General features: G+C 41.9%; 1 protein-coding gene across 8 annotated transcripts in view; it reads left to right on the forward strand.

Moving 5' to 3' along the window:
- LOC145399810 (protein lap4-like) overlaps positions 1-18,473 on the forward strand; it is a 1,200,472-nt gene extending 1,181,999 nt beyond the window's left edge. For 7 of the 8 annotated variants that reach the window (XM_080272363.1, XM_080272366.1, XM_080272368.1 and 4 more), the window contains one exon: positions 17,049-18,473. In XM_080272363.1, the coding sequence (XP_080128489.1) occupies positions 17,049-17,405 (357 nt within the window). In that variant the 3' untranslated portion in view covers positions 17,406-18,473. The remainder of the gene's footprint in view (positions 1-17,048) is intronic. The other variant, XM_080272371.1, reaches the window with a different exon arrangement.
- Positions 18,474-19,270: the final 797 nt, after the last annotated feature.

Consider the following 19,270-nt stretch of genomic DNA (forward strand, 5'->3'; position numbering starts at 1 on the left):
CCCCATCCCCCTGCCCACCCCCCATCCCCACTTGGTGCACTGCCAGCTGCCTGCCTGTCACTTGTCAGTTGCCAAGAAGCAAGTCACACCTCACGTCCCACCCATCTTATCAACGTACATGTGATGTTTGATGTCTGATTTTTTAGCAATAGTATTGTTTATGAGGATGAACATATTAGAGGAACAGTGCACATAAGTCAGTTTGGGGACAAAGCTAGAGAGGCAAGACTGAGATGGTTTGGACATGTGCGGAGGAGGGATGAGGAGTATGTCAGGAGGAGGGTGCTGGAAATGGAGTTACCAGGCAGCAGAAAGAGAGGAAGGCCAAAGAGAAGGTTAACGATGTAGTGAAGGAGGACATGCAGGTGGTAGGTGTAAGAGAAAATGATGCAGAAGATAGAGTAAGATGGAGACGGGTGATCTGCTGTGGCAACCCCTAAGGGGAGAGCCGAAAGGAGAAGAAGAAGAAGAAGAAGTATTGTTTATGAGGATAAAAACATTACCTATGGTGTTTGTGTCAGTCTCTATTGATTAAGCAAGGTATATGAGAGTTGGGGTTTGGGCCTGGAATGCATCTGTGGCTTTTCGTCAGTATCTTATGGGGAAAATTGCTTCAATATCCTACATACTTTCTGACCGAACACTCCCACTGGTACACAACACTGCCGGAAATCAGGGTATGGGTGTACTGTACACTATTATCTTCACCTTATTCATTTTGTCTGCATATTTTATTACGGTACAAAGTCAGTATTGTATGTAGCAGTGTTAACATGTACACAATAATGTACAGTACAGTATTTAAGTGGGGATATTAATTATTGGTTCAGACTGCTGTGTGTAGCATCGAGAGTTAGCATAGTTTGCTAGGCTTGGGTGCGCATTGTCTGGAACTCGGCTTGACAGTTGCCTTCATGGATTTAGCGCGAAATACCTCCGAGTACTGGAAAAGCTTACCTTATATTGAGCCTTGGTTACGGAACTCGATTTAGTGGAAAATTCGAGATAACGGAATGGGAGTTGGCTGAATTAGTCCATGAAATCGGGCTTCAGCTGTCTATGAACTCCCAGGAAAATGAGAGGAACGCACTGTCAGTTCAGCATAGGATCCATCCTACTCCTGTAACTTTATTTTGCATCACCTCTCACCACAAGTAGGTGAACAATGAACTTTTCAGCACTACTTAGAATGCTTCAGAAGAATCCCTTCTGCATCCAACACTATACATCACAAACACATAATTGCTATAGACATTTAAAGTCTACAGCCAAACAGCATCCTTCATGAACCCCCACCAGACATCCATCTCACAAAAACAGCCATTCGCAGAGAGATGTGTGCACCTAGCAAGACTGCAGTGTGGCCATCACCCTTCCCTCCTTCAGAACCAAAAGAATTACAACTCAGAAACAATACATTCTGCCTTCACTGTAATGCAGCTGCACACCACAGTACACATGCCTGCTTTATGCACCTCACATTCACAATACAGACAGTCCTCGGTCCTTCAACGTAGCCTCATCTAGAAATCTCTGGAAGCATTCAGCTGAAGTAGCCAATTTCCTGCAGCCCTCTGAATTAATGTCCAGATGAGTCTAGGGCAACAACAACAACAACAGTTTTCTGTCAGATGAACCCATCTGATCCATGTGGAAAATAGATGTAAAACTGAAAATGATGTTGGGAAGCAGTTTGCCAGAAAATGCAATTGGGGAATATTAACCTCTAAAAGACAGGCATCATAATGTTTTGACACACGCTCAGGACGGGCATAATCGGCGGGTGCGATATGGTGGGGGATTTGTTGGGGGGAGGTGTGGAGGAGTGTGGGGGTTATGGAATGGTGTGGGGATGGGGCCTGAGTGCTTGGGGGAGGTGGGGGTGTGGGGGTGGGGGGTAGAGTGGGGGTGGGAGGGTGATGGGTGGGGGTGGTAACTGGGGGGAAAAGGGCAGGGGTGGTGGTGGGGGTTAGTGGGGTGGTGGTGTTTGGGGGTGGGGGATGGTGGGAGGAGTGGTGGGTTGTGGAGAAGCTGTTGAGGGATTGGGGATTGTGAGGGGCATGGGGGATGGGGGTGGGGGTGGGGAGGGGAGGGATGGTGAGAGTGGGGGTTAGGGGTGGTAGGGGGCTGTGGAGGGTATTGGGGGGACAGTGGAGGGATTTTAGGGGCAGTGGAGGTTTGGGGGTGGGATGGTGGGGGGATGAGGGTGGGGGTGGGTGGCGTATGGTGTGTGGGTGTGGTGGTAGGGGGATGGGGTGGGTAAAGGGGGCATGACCGCATATGCAGACACCCATCTTTTTGGCCCTAGTACCCTCGGACAGCATATGCGGACACCCGTCTTTTAGGGGTTAAAATGAAGGATGAGGCATGACCACAAACTGATACTAGCATTCATTGTGTAGGGCATGGACATACTGACCGCAGTGAGAGTAGGAGAAAAGTTCTTCCCAGCTACCACCAGAAAAGGTTTACTTACTGTGTTACCGGTATGTGTTTTGTGGACAGTGAAACTTTGTTAGCAGTGCTCTCCCAAATAAAGATGTCTACCAGGGTTACCTTAACCAGGATTTAAATACAAATGTGGAAATGTGAAAGAGCTATATTTTTATGCCCAGCAACAAAAAAAGACCATTACACTCTAAATTAAGAATGAAATCGAACTTAAAAATAGGAAACTCTTGGCAGATGTTAATCACATACTGTACTTAACTCCTTTCTTTGGTGCTGGATACACTGAGCTGCTGAGCAATAGTTAGATGACTAGAAAATCTTGAGGCCAAAGAGCTAGAATGAAAAGTAAGTCACTAAAAAGATAAAATAATGGAAAGTGGACCAAAACTTTACAAAAAATGAGATGACAGCACTGAGTGGTTCTTTAATATAACACATCAAGGTAGATTTGTGATGGATGGCTAGACATTGATATATTGCTAGCTAGCTAGATTAAAAACCTGGCATAAAGTTAAAATCTAGAAATACAAACTGAAGTTCACCAAAATGAAAGAACTGAGTTACTTCAAGGATGCACACCACACTTGCCAAATTCTGTAAAGCTGGTCCCCAAAGGGTACAGTGTATGTGCTTAATAGGCTCTTTAATACTCCAGACACATACACGAACATCTAGACAACCAGATGGCAGAACAGAACACCAAACAGATTGGATGACAGGACTGACCTCCATGAGACACTGTTGGGAAGTGTTCTGATTTTTTTTTTTTTTTTTTTTTTTTTTGGGGGGGTGTGAGGGGGAGTTATCATTGTTTCTCATGTTTGCAATCAAGATTTTGTTTATCAGGATGTCTTGATACAGATCAAAAGAATCATGTTGGAGAAAAGAAGCTATGCACCCTCTTCGCAGCTCTGAGACTAGGGCGATTCATTCAGTAATCATTTCTGTCAGTGTGTTGTCAAAACTGGCTTCATGCCAGTTCCTGAAGAGTACTCAGAATTAGGGAGCTTAGAGCAAAAGAAAAAAATATTGAAGATGGAGGGAACTGGTATGTTAAAAGTTGATGTACCCATCATTTCACTGCCTACCTTGTGAATAACATTCCAGCTCCTCCCCATGTCATCCTGCATGAACACAAACACATGAACATTGACAGGTTTTAGAATAAAGCCCTTTATTTGCCAGCTCAAAGGATGTAGTTCCTCAAAACATCTTATCCCATGCTGGACATGGAATAGGCATTCAGTGCTTTATATAGCTCATTTTAGAAAAATAATAAGAGTATACATGATCTGAAGATAAAATTTGAGTAAGTCACAACTTAACCCATAAGCCTTCTCTGGAATGGTGTTGTGAGTCTACAGCATGGTTGCATACTACAGTAGTACACTGCATACAACAGGAATTTTGAACTGTTGACTCATTTGTTCACTGTTATCTTATATTCTCATGCAAAAGGTTTGCAAAGACTTGAAGGAGGAAATAGGATACTGAAGGACCAGTAGGTTAGTAATGTGGATTTTTTTTTTTTTTTTTTTAATGCGAGGAAGAAGGAACCAAAGGCCATGAGCCCACAATAACTGTTCCTTCCAAGAGAAAAACAAAATACAAGAGAGAGGCAAATTCAAGATCCGATCATTTCGAGATGCCTGGACACACTGCGTTTGAAAGACTGGAGATCATAGGAAGCAGGAAATACAGACAGAGGGAGACAGTTCCAGAGCTGACCTGTTGCATAAATGAAGGACTGGGAGTAACGGTTAACTCTTGCATTAGAGAGTTGGACAGAAAAGGGATGAGAGTTTCCTGCTAGACAGGTGCTATGCGCCCGTCATAGAGGTGGAGGAATGCATGCAGACAATTCAGAGGAGCTGTGACCATTGAAGTAGCGATAGAAAAGAGATAAAGATGCAACAGTGCGGCGAAGAGACAGTGGTTGAAGGAAGTCAGTAAGAGGGTCTTCTTGTAGAGGGTCTTATTGTAAAAACTGCTAGTTTCTGGCCTCTTGGATGCTTTTCCACAAAGCTGCTTTGCTGGAGAAGGTTCATGCAGCCTAAGCATGGAAGAGAGCAACTTTAACTACTGTACAGTGGAATCTCCTAAGTTACATGATTTTTAATTGTGGATTCGTAATATGTGCGAACATTGTGCAACAGTTTGCAACATCAGTAAATCACAGAAATTACACAAAATCCATGGATGCAACCTTGAAAGTGATGCTTCTCTGGTGCCTCATGTAATACACACCACCATTACCTCAAGTCTGCGCATCTTGCCAGGCATAAACCAATTGTAGTCAAGAGTGGCAATTACTAAACCAACTACAGTATATTCAAGCATAGCACTTACTAGAAGCGCTTTCCTCCCACACCAAGCATGAAGGATGTGTGCACTTGATGCCCCAGTGCCCACCTGAGTGCATTATCTCCTCTATGTTGTTAGCATGTGGTTCTGGTGTGATATACAAGAGGATTTTATTCTTCCATCTTGTTTCCTCCTCCTGCCCAGTGTTATCATGGCTGATTGTAAACCTCCTAAGCCTATAACTTCTTCAAGGAAGGGGAAGAAGAAGAAGCCAATGTTAGCCTACGCTCATTAGTTAGATATGATAAAGGAGGATTGATGGCAGTGAGAAGAAAGCCAAAGTTGCCTACTATTACAGACTCAACTAATCGATGATGTGCACTATCTGTGGCAACAAGGAAAATATTTTGATGTGTGTTCCTGCCTGTGGATCAGAACCTGTTGACAGCCGTGTAAGATGCTGAAGCGAGGCTCTCATCTGGACAGAAGCTGTTTCGAGATGTTCATAAAACGACAAGCAAGATACAACATCGCAGTTGATGGAGCAGCACTGTGTGCCAAGACCAGGCTGTTCCATAGTGTCACCTGTAGACATCTTGGTATCACCTCTGAGAAGCCATTCTCTGCCAGTTGTGGTTGGTTTGCAAGTTTTCCCCAAAGGAAGGGGATCAGAAACATGCACCCGACTGGCAAGAGGACGTTGGCTGACACAGCAGTGGCCTCACATTTCCCTGAGTTTCTGAAGGCTGTTTTGGATGAGGGTGGTTACACCAGCTTGACAATATTCAGTGTGGATGAGACAGCCCTGCAATGGAAAATGCACCCCAAGTTGACGTACATCTCCCTTCAGCAGAAGCAGGCTAGGGGACTTAAGCCTGAATGCTCACAGTACACAGTTGGTTTGTGTACAAATACAGCAGGGACCTTAGAAATGAAGCCCTTTGTCATGCACAAGGCGAAGACACTGCATGCCTACAGGAACCTACAGGATAAAAGCCAATCAGGGGTGTATTGGCAGCAGCAAGACAGAACTTGGGCTACAATCTCCCTCATGATTCAGTGGTTTGATTTATTTATGCAGGAAGCTAAGGAGCATTTGCGGAGAGAGGGTGTCCCCTTCAAGGTGCTCCTGTTGTTGGATAATGCTCCATGCCACCCACAGCACCTTACCTCTCGCCACTCTGGAGTCAAGGTGCTGTTTTTGCTGCCCAACACCACGTCCCTTCTCCAGCCCCTTGACCAAATGGTAATAGTGAACACCAAAGTCATCTGTCAGCAGCTAATGTATGATTGGTTTATCAGGGTTGTGACAGACAACACTCCTGAGATGGCTGTGCTTCAGGACAGAATGGTAGAGGTGGAGAGGCCTGCACGTGATGGGGAACAGCAACAGGGAGCTGTTGGTGGCAACACCAATGACGACGGCAACAATGAAGGTCAGGAGGAGGACAAATATTTGCAACATGACCCCACAGCCCCTTAGTCTGTCATGACAGTAGCAGAGTTTGGCATCAGTACAATGTTATGTACTAATAGGATCGATCGATCCTTTTCCAAATTTTGGCTTGATGCTGAATAGGATCGATAGAGGAGCCTTTGTATAAAACGACACTAGGCTTCGGCCCAACTGTGACATATATCGATGCAAACCAATGAGAACTAAGTCCAGCATAGGGAGAAGGGAGGATCCGGACCCCTACCCATGGTGGGGGGAGGGGGGGTGATTCCCCCACTGCTCTCTTGCCACCTACCTCTACCCCAAACCTTTTGTTCCCTCTCCCGCTCCCTCGCTTGTGACTGGACACACAGCTCCTCCTACCAACTCTATAAAGCTGATTTTTCCATGCCACACTTCCCCCACCATCCTCCCTCCACCTTCCTTCCTCATTCTCCCCCCTTCACCCCTTCATACTCCCTCCACCTCCAGCTACTTTCTTGCTGTGGCTACATGGTAAACATTTGACATATGAGAATGATATATACATTTTCTGGTGTGTAGAATCAAGATCTTTCATTTTATAATACCAAAATTAATGTTAGTGCAATTTTTTTTTCTCTCCCTATATGCAAGGGTTGCCAGTGTCAATTTTTGACGATCTATGACAGACTACAGCTCAGTAACCAGTTGGTCTAGATTGCTCTGGCTTGCAGCATAAGGTGTGTAAATTCAAGCTCTAAACCTTGTGTTAAAACTTTTTACTTCTGTAAGAGTTGAAAAATCAGCTCCATATACAGTAATCCCTCTAATATCCGAACGCCCAATATCCGAACATCCCCACTAACCGGACTTAATCCTCCTGGGATCCAATATTCCCAAAATGGGCCAAAAACCGCAAAAAATTCGAAAAAAATCTGACTTTTTTCCCTCCCATAATTTGAAATTCCCGCCTGGCGCCGAATAGCTGTTACACCATGGTCCCTTCACCCCTTCCTTCCTCCCCCTCCCCCCTCCCCTGTCAGGTTGCCATTTGGTATTTTTCATTACCAAGTGTGGGCCAATTTGGTAATGAAAAATTCGTTTGGTAATGAATTAGAATAATGCATTACCAAATGGATTTTTCACATGTATGAGGATACACAGGATGGAGATGGTGGATTGTTTGCTCTCTCTGATTAATCTGCTACCCTACATAGTGTGAAAATAATCAACATGGTGTTAGTTATAAGGAGAGTGATTACATGTATTTCCACTTGTATATATAATTAGTGAAGAATATATGCTAGCTTTACGAATTTGATAATGAAAAGTTATATTTGACAATGAAAGTTGAGGAGATTGGTAATGTGGGTGTTGCGATCTGGCAACTCTGTTACCCCACCAACATCAACAGTCACAGCTTAACTCTGATGGAGAGCAGATACTCATATCAGTGCAAGCCACAGGTGCTTGTTTTTTGTGAATAAACAGTGAATAAACTGCAATACCTTGCCACTAGAACACACAGGAATTTACAGTGTTGTGCAGTGTTAAAAAATTAAGAATTTAGAGTGCAGAGGATTAACTGTGGACTGCAAACTGGCGGTTCAAACCAGTCCAGGAGCAAGGGACTTGTAAGTACCCAGAATGTTTAATATTGTATAAACTCACCTCTAAAACCTCATTTTATGGTTCTTTTGCATTTATTTCAGTCTTTTATGTCCCTTATTGGTGTGATTTGGGTCTTAAATAGGTGCAATGCATGTCCAGAGGAAGTTGTATAGGTGTTTTTCAGAGTTAGGGTCCATAAGTACAAGTCCATAAGCTGGGGCCCAATATCCGGACAGGACCACTATCCGGACCTGCCTATGGCTCTATTATGTCGGATATTGGAGGGATTACTGTACAGGTTTTCAAGGAAGTTTGGTCAATCGAATTGCATATCCTAGGGGTTCAAGACTCATTAATGGGCTGCTTATTTTCAAACATGTGCTTGAATTGTCACCTGGGGGGGGCGGGGCCCACGGATTAATCAAATTTTTGGCTTTATCAAACCAGGCTTCCTTCCAGTCAATTTGATGAAGCAAAGATATACTGTATTAATGCCAGGGATCTAGAAAATGGACTTGTTTCTAAGGTAGTGAAATTTGCAGTTGACACAGAGATTGGAGGCAAAGTAATAACAATGGCAGACTGTGAATCTGTACTAAACAGCCTGGATAAGTTAATAAATTGGAGTGAAAAATGACGTATGAAATTTAATGTAGATAAATGTAAGGATTGTGGAAAGTATTAAGAATATATGGAGTAGATGGGAAGTTGCTGAATGCTGTGAAGAGTATGTATAAGGGTATAAGGATGCTAAGGCTGCAGTGCGTGTAGATAGTGAACTGAGTGAGTTTTTCTATTTGAAGGTTGGGTAGAAACAGGGATGTGTCATGTCTCCATGGTTGTTCAATCTGTATATGAATGGGATTATAAAAGAGATACGAGGTAGAGCAGTAGATGTTGAAGTGGCCCTAATGAGAGAGGGCAGTGTTTGGAAACTCCCTGTACTGTTGTTTGCAGATGATACTGTGTTGTTAAGTGAAGACGAAAGGGAGCTGCAAGGCTTGGTGGATGAGTTTGGGAGAGTGTGTAAGAAGCGGAATCTAAAGGTGAATGTAGGGGAGAGTAAAGTTATAGTCTTCGAGAGAAGTGAAGTTAGTGAATATACAATGAGGTTGGATGATGAGGAAATGGAAAATGTGAGTACAAAGTACTTGGGTAGTGTGATGAATAAGGATGGAAGTTTGGAGGGTGAAGCGCTTGAAAGGGTACAAGGAAGAAAGGTTGCTGGTTCCTTGAAAGCAGTGATAAAAAACAGGGAAGTGAATATGGAAGTGAAAAAGTTACTACATGACAGTATTGTGATACCAACTCTAACATATGGAAGTGAAGCTTGGACCTTGTTGGAGGGACACAAGTCAAGAGTGAGAACAGTGGAAATGAGTTATTTGAGAGGAGCCTGTGGAGTCACATAGAGAGATAGACTGACAAATGAGGATGTGAAGGAGCATTGTGGTGTGGATGTGGATTTGATAGGAAGCATTAGAAGAAACACATGAAGGTGGTTTGGCCATGTGGAGAAGATGGAGAGTGAGAGACTGATGAGGAGAGTGAATGTGAGTGAGGTGGAGGGGGAGAGAGGGAGGGGAAGGCCAAGGATGAGATGGAGGGATGGATTGGAGAGGTATATGAGAGAGGGGTGTGTGAATTGGGAGCAGGGCAGTGAAATGGCGGGAGACAGGGTGATGTGGAGGCGATTTGTGTGTGGCCACCCCATATAAGGGATTAAGGTGTCTGGCAACAGATGGATAGATAGATAAATGTAAGGTAATGCACTTTGGCAGCAGAAACAGACATGAATATTGCATATTCAGTGCCCTGCTGAAGGAAGTAAAGGATGAAAAGGATTTAGGAATTATTATCAGTAACGACCTCTGAAACTCAGAACAATGTATAGCAGGCAGTAATTTGGCAAACAAAATGCTCGGCTTCACTGCAAGTAACTTTGATCATAAAATGCACAATGTAGCTTAATCTCTATGCTTTATGTATCATTAGTTGGACCACACCAAGAATACTATGTGCAGCAGTGGTCTCTGAATAAAAGACAGACTTGAGAAAGTGCAGTTCAGAACCACAAAAATTATCCCACTGCAGCAAAATTTACCCTGTGAACAGCTAAAGAAATAAAATTTGTTATCTCTAAAAAGGTGATGACCCAGGGAATATCTAATACTGTACAAGAACTGCTTTTAAAATTCTTAACAAATTCGATGATATTATATACAGTATGGTAATGTGTTTGAAATACAGAATACTGTAACTAGAAATAATGGAATAAAATACAAAAGCAAGAGATGCAGCATGACTATAGGAAAGGAAACTACAGTAAAACGTCACTAGAACAGATTAATTGGGGCCCAAGCTATTCCAAAAAAAGAGAAAATCCGTTAAAAGCAACATATGGACTTTTCCCTGCTAAGATATTTTCATACATGAAAAGCGTCATGGCCACCATCCTGCTTCACCCCAATAGTTCCTTCTAACTCATGGCAGTATCCATTTGCCTCTTAACTTTTCTCAAATGCCACTATAAACAATTTACTGCATAGCACAGTACAATTTTAGCAAGGTTTAGACTCGATAAAGGCCACATGTAACACACACAAGAAGATATTTTCATACATGAATAGCGTCATGGCCACATCCTGCTTCATCCCACCAGTTCCATCTAACCCGTGGCAATATCCCATTGCCTCATAATTTTTCTCAAATGCCACTATAAATAATTTATTGCATAACACAGTAAAACTTGAGCAAGGCTTGGACACACTAAAACTCATAAGTAACAAAAAAATCATTTTCTTATGTAACCATTCCGACTCACTTGGCTCACTCTACTCTCCCCTCCCCCCCCAACCTTACCAATCGTATCATCATTGAGCATCTGGTGAAGGATCCGTGTGAGCAAATCCTTCAAAATTAATACCCATTATCTTCAGGGCCATCATCAAGGAACAGTGAATCATTTCCCATATTGTCTTTACTGACAGAAGCTGAATCATAGATGGGAACTGGAGATGTAGCTTGTACCTTGCATGCCATATGGTGTACTTAATTTTAAGCACGTTTCAAATACTGTACTGTACACTGTATACACATTATTTATGATATTGCAGACTAAAGATGTTTTGTCTGTATATTTCACTTGTCACTCATCCTCCTCGAGCAGTATATCAGGGACTTCTGGAGAAATGATGTGGAGGGAAAATGATTTGGGTCAGACTGAGGTAGAGCAATGGGGGACAATAGTGATGCCGATAGCCTGCCACCAATGATGCACAAACACACAAACTGCATGGACAGTATGGCCGCCCTGGCCAGAGATTAGACAGTCCGGACTGCTTTAGCTTTTTCGGAGTTTGCCCGATATATAAGAAATTATTCCGGTTGGCTCCTCGACTCCACAAAAAGCGAATTCCGGTCTAGTGAAGTCCGTTGTAGTGAGATCATACTGTATTTTAATTTCCTCCCAGTGGAGCAGTGGAATTACCTACCAGCAACAGTGGTTAGTGCAAAAACCATTGATACATTGAAAAACTGACTAGGCAAATATTTTGAGACTGTAGGTAGTGTACAGTATTGTATTTCCCAGCTGAAGTGTCTTCAAACAACAGTGAGACATATACTGTAATTAATAATGAGAAAATGTGGCAGTTGCATATGCTTTTTCTATTGCAGATCTGTAGAACAGAGAGTAGTGCATAATTGTTCTTCAGCGTCTCATATAAAAAATTTCCAAGTGTGTAGCGCACTAGCAAGCATGACTTTTTTTAAATTTTCCTGCCGGTTTAACCCCTTAAACGCAGATCATCTCGTTTGCGACGCTCGGCAAAAAGGACATAACGGCGGAGCGTCGCATTTGCGATTCTAGTAAATTTTGAATAACCGCGGGCAAGCAGGCTCCAGCTGGTATTGTCTATCAGTACCACCACCCTCTAGCTACAACTAGCATACTTTACCTTTGTACTACTGACCTCAGTTGTTGCCAAGTATCGCGTTTTCCCCCCGTCCCCCCCCCACCACGGCCCGGCCAGCCTGGCTGTGATACATGGCAGCGCTCTGAGCGCTCAGAACTGTAAATCTGCGCTCTCTTCTCACAAGCAGTTTATGCTACTAGGAAACGCTTGTTTCCCCAGTTGTAACACTAGCTTTTTTTCTCACGGTTTGCCCCTGTTTAGCGTCAGTTTACTGCAGGCTTTCAAAGTGACATTATGGCGAGTTCTAGCTCTTCCCAGTCAGTGCAAGCGGCCGACAGGAACGAGAATAAAGTGGCGGGCGTAAGGCAGAATAAAAAGCGCGCCGTGGTGATCTTTTGGGAAGTAATATGATTGAAAATAATGTAGTATACATGTTTTTAGCTGTGAAAATGGAAATGTTTGCGGAGTGACGGGAAGACTGCCGCCACAGTGCATGTCGGCCGTATGCTCCGTTGATTTTAGCCTTATTTTCAGTGCTTATTGTACAAATACGGATTCCTAACTACCTTTACGTTGTAGTATAAAGTTTACTGTGACAGAATGAGGCTGTGGTAGAGGGGAAACCGGGTTGCTGGAGGTGTGAAAGTGAAGATTTGGTTACCCAACTTTGCAAGTCTCCACAAGTCCTTGGGTAGTCCACGAAGGCTCAACACCTGTCTCTGGAGAAAGCTGAATGTAAGTACTATCTGCCATACCAAGTATAATGTTCTAGGGTTAATCTCTGATTTTTGGCGAATATTTTCCTACAGGTACTCAGACCGCGATACAACCCCGCCACTCGGGGGGGAACGACTGTACACGGCCGCGTTTAAGGGGTTAATGATATGGTGTGGTGGGTGGCGGAGGACCATCCTCTTTTCTTTTACAAATTATTTAGATCTTAGTAGAATTAGCCTTTTTTCCAACAGATAACCTCGTCATGGGCCAACAGGCCTTCTGTTAATAGCACTTACTGTGTACTCCTATGTGAAGGATAGTGTGCCTTATAAAGGGGAGTAGTATAGTACTTTGCTGTATACACACAGCATCATCTCAGAGAAGGTTCATGGCAGTAAGCTGTACTTTAATGATGATTTTTTCTCTGAAGATCGTCTTTGTTCAGCAATTTAAAGTAATGGAAGCGTATTGTAGGCCTGTCATGAGATACAAAACCCTGGAGACTGTACATCTGAGAGGTCAGCGAATAGCACTCTTAGGAGAGCATGTGACATAGTGATCCACACCCAGAGATGTCACTGGTTGGTGAGAATGAATTATACTGAACATTGGGAAGTTCAGAGTGCAGACATTTCATTATAAACCACAGTAGAGGTTTCTCTGCCCTTTAGACACTTAGTTGAACTGTGAGCAGGGTTGGAAAAAATCACAGATTAAAAAAAATAAAAATAAAAAATCATTTTTTTTTATTTAAATTGGATTTTTTAAATTTAAATCAGATTTTTTTTAAATCTGTGATTTTTTTTTTTCAAACCCTGTTCATGCCATTGGGAATTCTGCCAAAAGAGTACCATACTGGGTCTTTTTCCCTCCCACTTGCTGCAGTGCGACCATTAGGCAAGATTATATATCACTGTTCAATTAAACAGACTTACAAAACTGAAAATAATAATGTGAATGGGAAATGGGAGTAAGGCAGTGCACCACAGGCTAGCATTTCTTGGTATGGGGGAGGTTACTCACACTCAGGGTTGGAAAAAATAGCATATACTGGTATATATTTTAAAAAAAATCTGTAGTATTTTATCTAAATCAGATTTTTAAATTTAAATTGTTTTACTTCATTGGATTTTTTTAAATAATTTTTTTTTTCACGCTTATGATTTTTTTTTTTTTTTTTTTTTTTTTTTTTAAAGCCGTTATCAATGTTAAATGAAGTAATATTTTGGTATCATATATTTATTACTCGAAAGTTGCTGTATAACTTGAAAAGATGCATTAAAAGCTTTCCTAACTGGAATATTTATTGTTATTATCACAGGAACTTTTTTCCTCTGTTTTTTAATATTTGGCTTGTAACATAAGGCAATCACTGGTGCCTGACTTGATCAAGATCAGTACAGGAAGAGTACAGACCAAGCAGACTTGATGCATCTGTGTCATACACATCCATCACATTCTCTGTTTTCTTCATTTTTACTAAGTAGGTGAGAATGAGAGGGCAAAAGAAGGAGTGTGTATTGTTGTGAGTAAAAGGTGGAAGAAAAACATAAGAGAGTATGGATCAGTTGGGTCAAGGATTGTGTGGGTAAGATTGAAAGTTGGAATACAAATGTGGGCGACTGTGTGCGTGTATGCGCCAACAAAAGATCGTGCAAGCAGAGTGAGAGAAGAGTTCTGGACAAATGTGGAAGTGTGCATGGAAAAGTTTGGAAGGAATGAGAGAGTGTTTTTGATCGGTGATATGAATGGTAAAGTAGGGAATGTGAAGGTGGATGGAATAGTTGGTGAGTGGGGTGTGCCTGCTGAGTTAGATGAGAATGGCAGTGCGTTAGTGGACATTTGAGATGGGTGGGTGGTGAACATAATGAAAGGAAGGCAATGATTGATTATCTGTGTGTGGATGAAAGGATGCAAAGATGTGTAATGGATGCAAGTGCTTATAGAGGTTGGGGGAGTGGACTTTCTGACCACTACAGTACTTGGTGGTGGGCAGAATCAAGATACAAATAAGATGGAGTAATACAAGAAGAGAAGGACGGGAAGAAGGAGTAGTTGCAAGGAGAGTGGAAAGGTTACAAGAGGATGAGAAAAAGGCAGAATATAAGAGAGAAGTGGAGGAACGATTGGGCAAATATGAATTGGAGCAGATGGGGGATGTGGAAGGTGTGTGCAGGATATTCACAGAAGAAATATGTGCAGCATGTGATGTGGTGTGTGGGATGAAGAGAAGACGGAGGGGGGTGCAAGGAACAGCGTGGTGGAATGAAGAGGTGAGACAGGCTGTGGCACAAAAGAAGAAAGCATACAATGAATGGATGTGAAATAGGGGCGTGGAAGAAGTTGAGAGGCGGAAGAGAGAGTTATATGTAGAAAGAGAGAGAGAGAGATAAAAAGTCTAGTAAGAGAGAGTAAGAAGATAGTGGATGAGGAATTTGGAAGGAATTTGAGTGTAAAGTGGAGGGACTGTAAGAAAATGTTCTGGAAAGAGGGGAAGAGAGTAAGACAGGCTGGAAGTGAAGTTAGCAGGGGAGTGAAAGATAAAAATGGTAGATTACTAGTGGAGAAGGGAGAAAAAGTGAGCGGATGGAGAGAACACTTTAAGGAATTGTTGAACATTAGAGGATGGAAGTGATGCGAGTATAAGTGGCTGGGGAATGGCTGGGAGAAGGAGGGAGGTGAGAAGACAGGAAGAAATCAGTAGGATAGAAGTTGTGGAAGTAATGAAGAAAGCTGAATTGGGGAAAGCCCCAGGAATTGATGGAGTGTGTGGTGAAATATTGAAACATGGGGGAGAGATAGTAGTAGAATGGTTGTGGAAGATGTGCAGATTGGACTGGAAGGAAGGTAGAGTTCCGGAGGATTGGAAGTCAGGTATAATTATTCCCTTGTACAAGGGAAAAGGGGAAAAAGAAGTTTGTGGTAATCATAGGGGCATTTGTCTTCTTAGTACAATAGGAAAAGTGTATGGTAGGATACTTATTGACAGAGTTAGGGAAATAAGAGAGGAATTAGTTGGAGAAGAACAGGGAGGCTTTAGGAAGGGAAGAGGTTGTGTAGATCAGCTATTCATTCTTATATCTTTAGTGGAAAAGTTTCTAGAGAAGGGAGAAAAGTTGTATGAGAAAGCATATGACAGGGTGGATAGACAAGGATTGTGGAAAGTGTTAAGAATATATGGAGTAGATGGGAAGTTGTTGAATGCTGTGAAGAGTATGTATGATGGTGCTAAGGCTGCAGTGCATGTGGATGGTGAACTGAGTGAATTTTTCTCTTTGAAGGTTGGGTTGAAACAGGGATGTGTCATGTCTCCATGGTTGTTCAATCTGTACATGGATGGGGTAATAAAAGAGATATAAGGTAGGGTAGTGGATGTTGGAGTGGCCCTGGTGAGAGAGGATAGTGTTTGGAAACTCCCTGTACTGTTGTTTGCAGATGATACTGTGTTGTTGAGTGAAGACGAAGGGGAGCTGCAAGGCTTGGTGGATGAGTTTGGGAGAGTGTGTAAGAAATGGAATCTAAAGGCAAATGTAGGGAAGAGTAAAGTGATGGTCTTTGAGAGAGGTGAAGTCAGTGAGGTTGGATGGTGAGGAATTGGAAAATGTGAGTACTTTTAAGTACTTGGGTAGTGTAATGAGTAAGGATGGAGATTTGGAGGGTGAAGTGCTTGAAAGGGTACAGCAGGGAAGAAAGGTTGCTGGTTCCTTGAAGGCAGTGATAAGAAACAGGGAAGTGAGCATGGAAATGAAAAAGTTACTACATGACAGTATTGTGATACCAACTCTAACGTATGGACGTGAAGCTTGGACGTTGTTGGAAGGGCACAAGTTGAGAGTGAGAGCAGTGGAAATGAGTTATTAAAGAGGAGCCTGTGGAGTCACGTGGAGAGACAGGCTGACAAATGAGGGTATAAAGGAGCGTTGTGGTGTGGATGTGGATGTGATAGGAAGCGTTAGGAGGAATACACTGAGGTGGTTTGGCCATGTGGAGAGGATGGAGGGTGAAAGACTGACGAAGAGAGTGTATGTGAGTGAGGTGGAGGGGGGGAGAGGGAGGGGGAGGCCGAGGATGAGATGGAGGGATGGGTTGGAGAGGTATATGAGAGAGGGGGGTGTGAGTTGGGAGCAGGGCAGTGAAATGGCAGGGGACAGGGCTATGTGGAGGCGATTTGTTTGTGGCCACCCCGAACGGGATTGAGGTGTCTGGCAATAGATAGATAGATAGAATTTAAATCAATTTAAATCATGATTTTTTTACTCTGATTTAAATTGATTTAAGTCACATAATTTAAATAATTTGCTTTAAATCATAACAACTCTGGCTGTGAACACCCTAGTTTTAGTCTTTTGGGGTCAGATTTGAGTCTCCATCCCCACGAAATACACTACTGTACTAACAGTAGTCACAGAGAACAGGTACTCTTCCTATGGGTCTTCATCACTCTGTGTGATAGAAAAGTGGGTTTTTGGTCCTGCACAAACCTGTTTATGTACCCTCACTTATTTTCTTCCATACAAGCTGAGACATTATGGTATCCATAAAAGTTGAAATATGTGTAGTAATCATGTTAATTTAAACAGATAATAAATAATAGAGTCCTTTTCTAAAATTTGTGATTTTCTTGTGATCAGGTGGAGACATGCCGAGAAACTTTGATGACTCTCTCTCTGATTGATGCGGAGAATGCAAATATGGACCCAGTGGAGACCATAGATTCTTCCTCAGAAAGAGAAGATCACACAGAAACCAAGGCAAAGGAGGATACTTCCACTGTTGAGGTAATTGTTGGTGGGGACAGCATGGGTGCAGACCGAGGCAAGATACACACAGTGGACTCCCTTGAATGTGACTCTGCTGGGAACTCCACTGATGATCAGGCTGTTGGAGATATGGCTGCCATGTCAACAACAGATGACTCAGACCATGAAGTCTGCACACCTCTACCTCAAACATCACCTTTTCCAGATGAAAATGCCAATAATAAGTGATAGGACTGGGGGTACAAAATTCTAGAATAGTGGCTTGTGTTATTTCACTCTTTGATTTGTTTGTTCACTGACTCATTCACAAGCACACAGAAAGCTGCCATACTTTTACACACTGTTTAACTGGTTTGTTTAATTGATTTTTAGGAAATTTTTGATATCAGGTGAGGGAATGTACAGTACATATCATAATATATATATTTCAGTATACATGTGCTAAATTATTGTGAAATATATATCTGACCTAAATGATAATTACAGAGTTAATCAGTAAGATTTTATTCTGTTGTGCTGAATTGTTATACTGGTCTTGCTCTCATATTATACTGACTGAAAATAAGCTACAGCTTTAAATAAAATGACCAAGCATTTAAGAAAATTAGGGAAATTTTTGTTCTATTTTAATAAGCCTTAGCTCCATTACCTAATGAACTTGCTTGGAAAAATTTTGTCTGCTTAAAGCAGACACACTCTGTAAATGCATTTATTATTGGTAATGATTGAGCAAGCCTGATTGATAATACTACCAATTTTTAAACCAGATTTTTAAAAGTTTGCAAAGCTTTAGCCTAAAGCTCTAAAGCATTGTCAAACACTATAATTGTTGAGTGTAAATGTAATCAACAAATACTGTTCCCATGTTGTGGATATAGTTATCTATAGTTTATATACTCTGAATTGGTAAGTACTTGTTTAAGTGTAAATATTTCTGCAGTAAGTACTGTACTAATGAGAGAAATATAGGTTAAGAATTCATAACATTTTTGTAAGGATTTTGTATTGACAAGTGTCATGAGAAATTTCAGAGTTGTTGTGTGGTTTGCATGGGATTCTGTGAAGAAGGAAGCATTCATTGGTTGTTTAATTTTGGTTTTGTCTTTATTTAGTAACCCCTGATATTAAAATTTCACATAATTGATAATATTTTGAAATACTTATCACTGCATATTACTATTCTTTTAAACTGAATGAAATGTAATAAATTTACACAGTCATAAATGTACACACCCACAAACACATAGTTCAGTAATGTGAGTTCCTGACTGTTGAGCTGAGAGAGAGAGAGAGAGAGAGAGAGAGAGACCTTCCCATGCAGCTTCCTGGCACCATGAGTGAGTCATGTTCATATGTATCATTGTAGCTTTTTGTAAATAAAGTGTTACAGTGAAGTTTTGTCTTTTTCTGTTGAGAACTAGTGATTATTTTAATTTTTACTTTTCACCAAGTGCCTACCAAATAAATACCTTAAGGTCATCGTGTCATCAATATCTCACACACATTGCTCCCTCTTGGCAAGTCCCTAATGGTATGGTCATGAAAGAACTGCCTCCAGGCTACATGTCCTCACACATGTGTGTAAGATCATCCACTGACTGGGTCGGTAGCTTGTGCATTTACCAGTCCTCCTGACCTAGATGCAATCTCATCTGGGGGTAGACATTTAAGAGGATGCAGTAGTATTTACTCATCATGTGCTCAAACATGTTTGCACCTGACATACAGACCTTCACAGACACAGCTGCTTCAGCACAAATTTCCACATGCACTGCTCATCCCGCACTCACAAGTCTTTCATGTCTATAGCTGTGTGTGTGTGTGTGTGTGTTCTTACCTAATTGTATCTTTACAGGAATGAGTCAAGCTCGTACTGTCCCATGTCTTAAACCATATTTATCGTACATATCCTTAAATTTGTGAATTGTTTTGGCACACACTATTTCATTCGGTAGTGCATTCCATTGATCAATTGCTCTGTTTGGGAAACTGAATTTCCTTACGTCTTTATCACCTCTCTTCTTATGCAGTTTTTTGCAGTGTCCTCTTGCTGATGCTTCTCCATATGTTAAGTAATCATTTATGTCTATTTT

The sequence above is a fragment of the Coenobita brevimanus genome, chromosome 50 (genome assembly GCF_032717465.1).
Source record: "Coenobita brevimanus isolate Jiangsu-jjx chromosome 50, ASM3271746v2, whole genome shotgun sequence".
Taxonomy (NCBI): domain Eukaryota; kingdom Metazoa; phylum Arthropoda; class Malacostraca; order Decapoda; family Coenobitidae; genus Coenobita; species Coenobita brevimanus.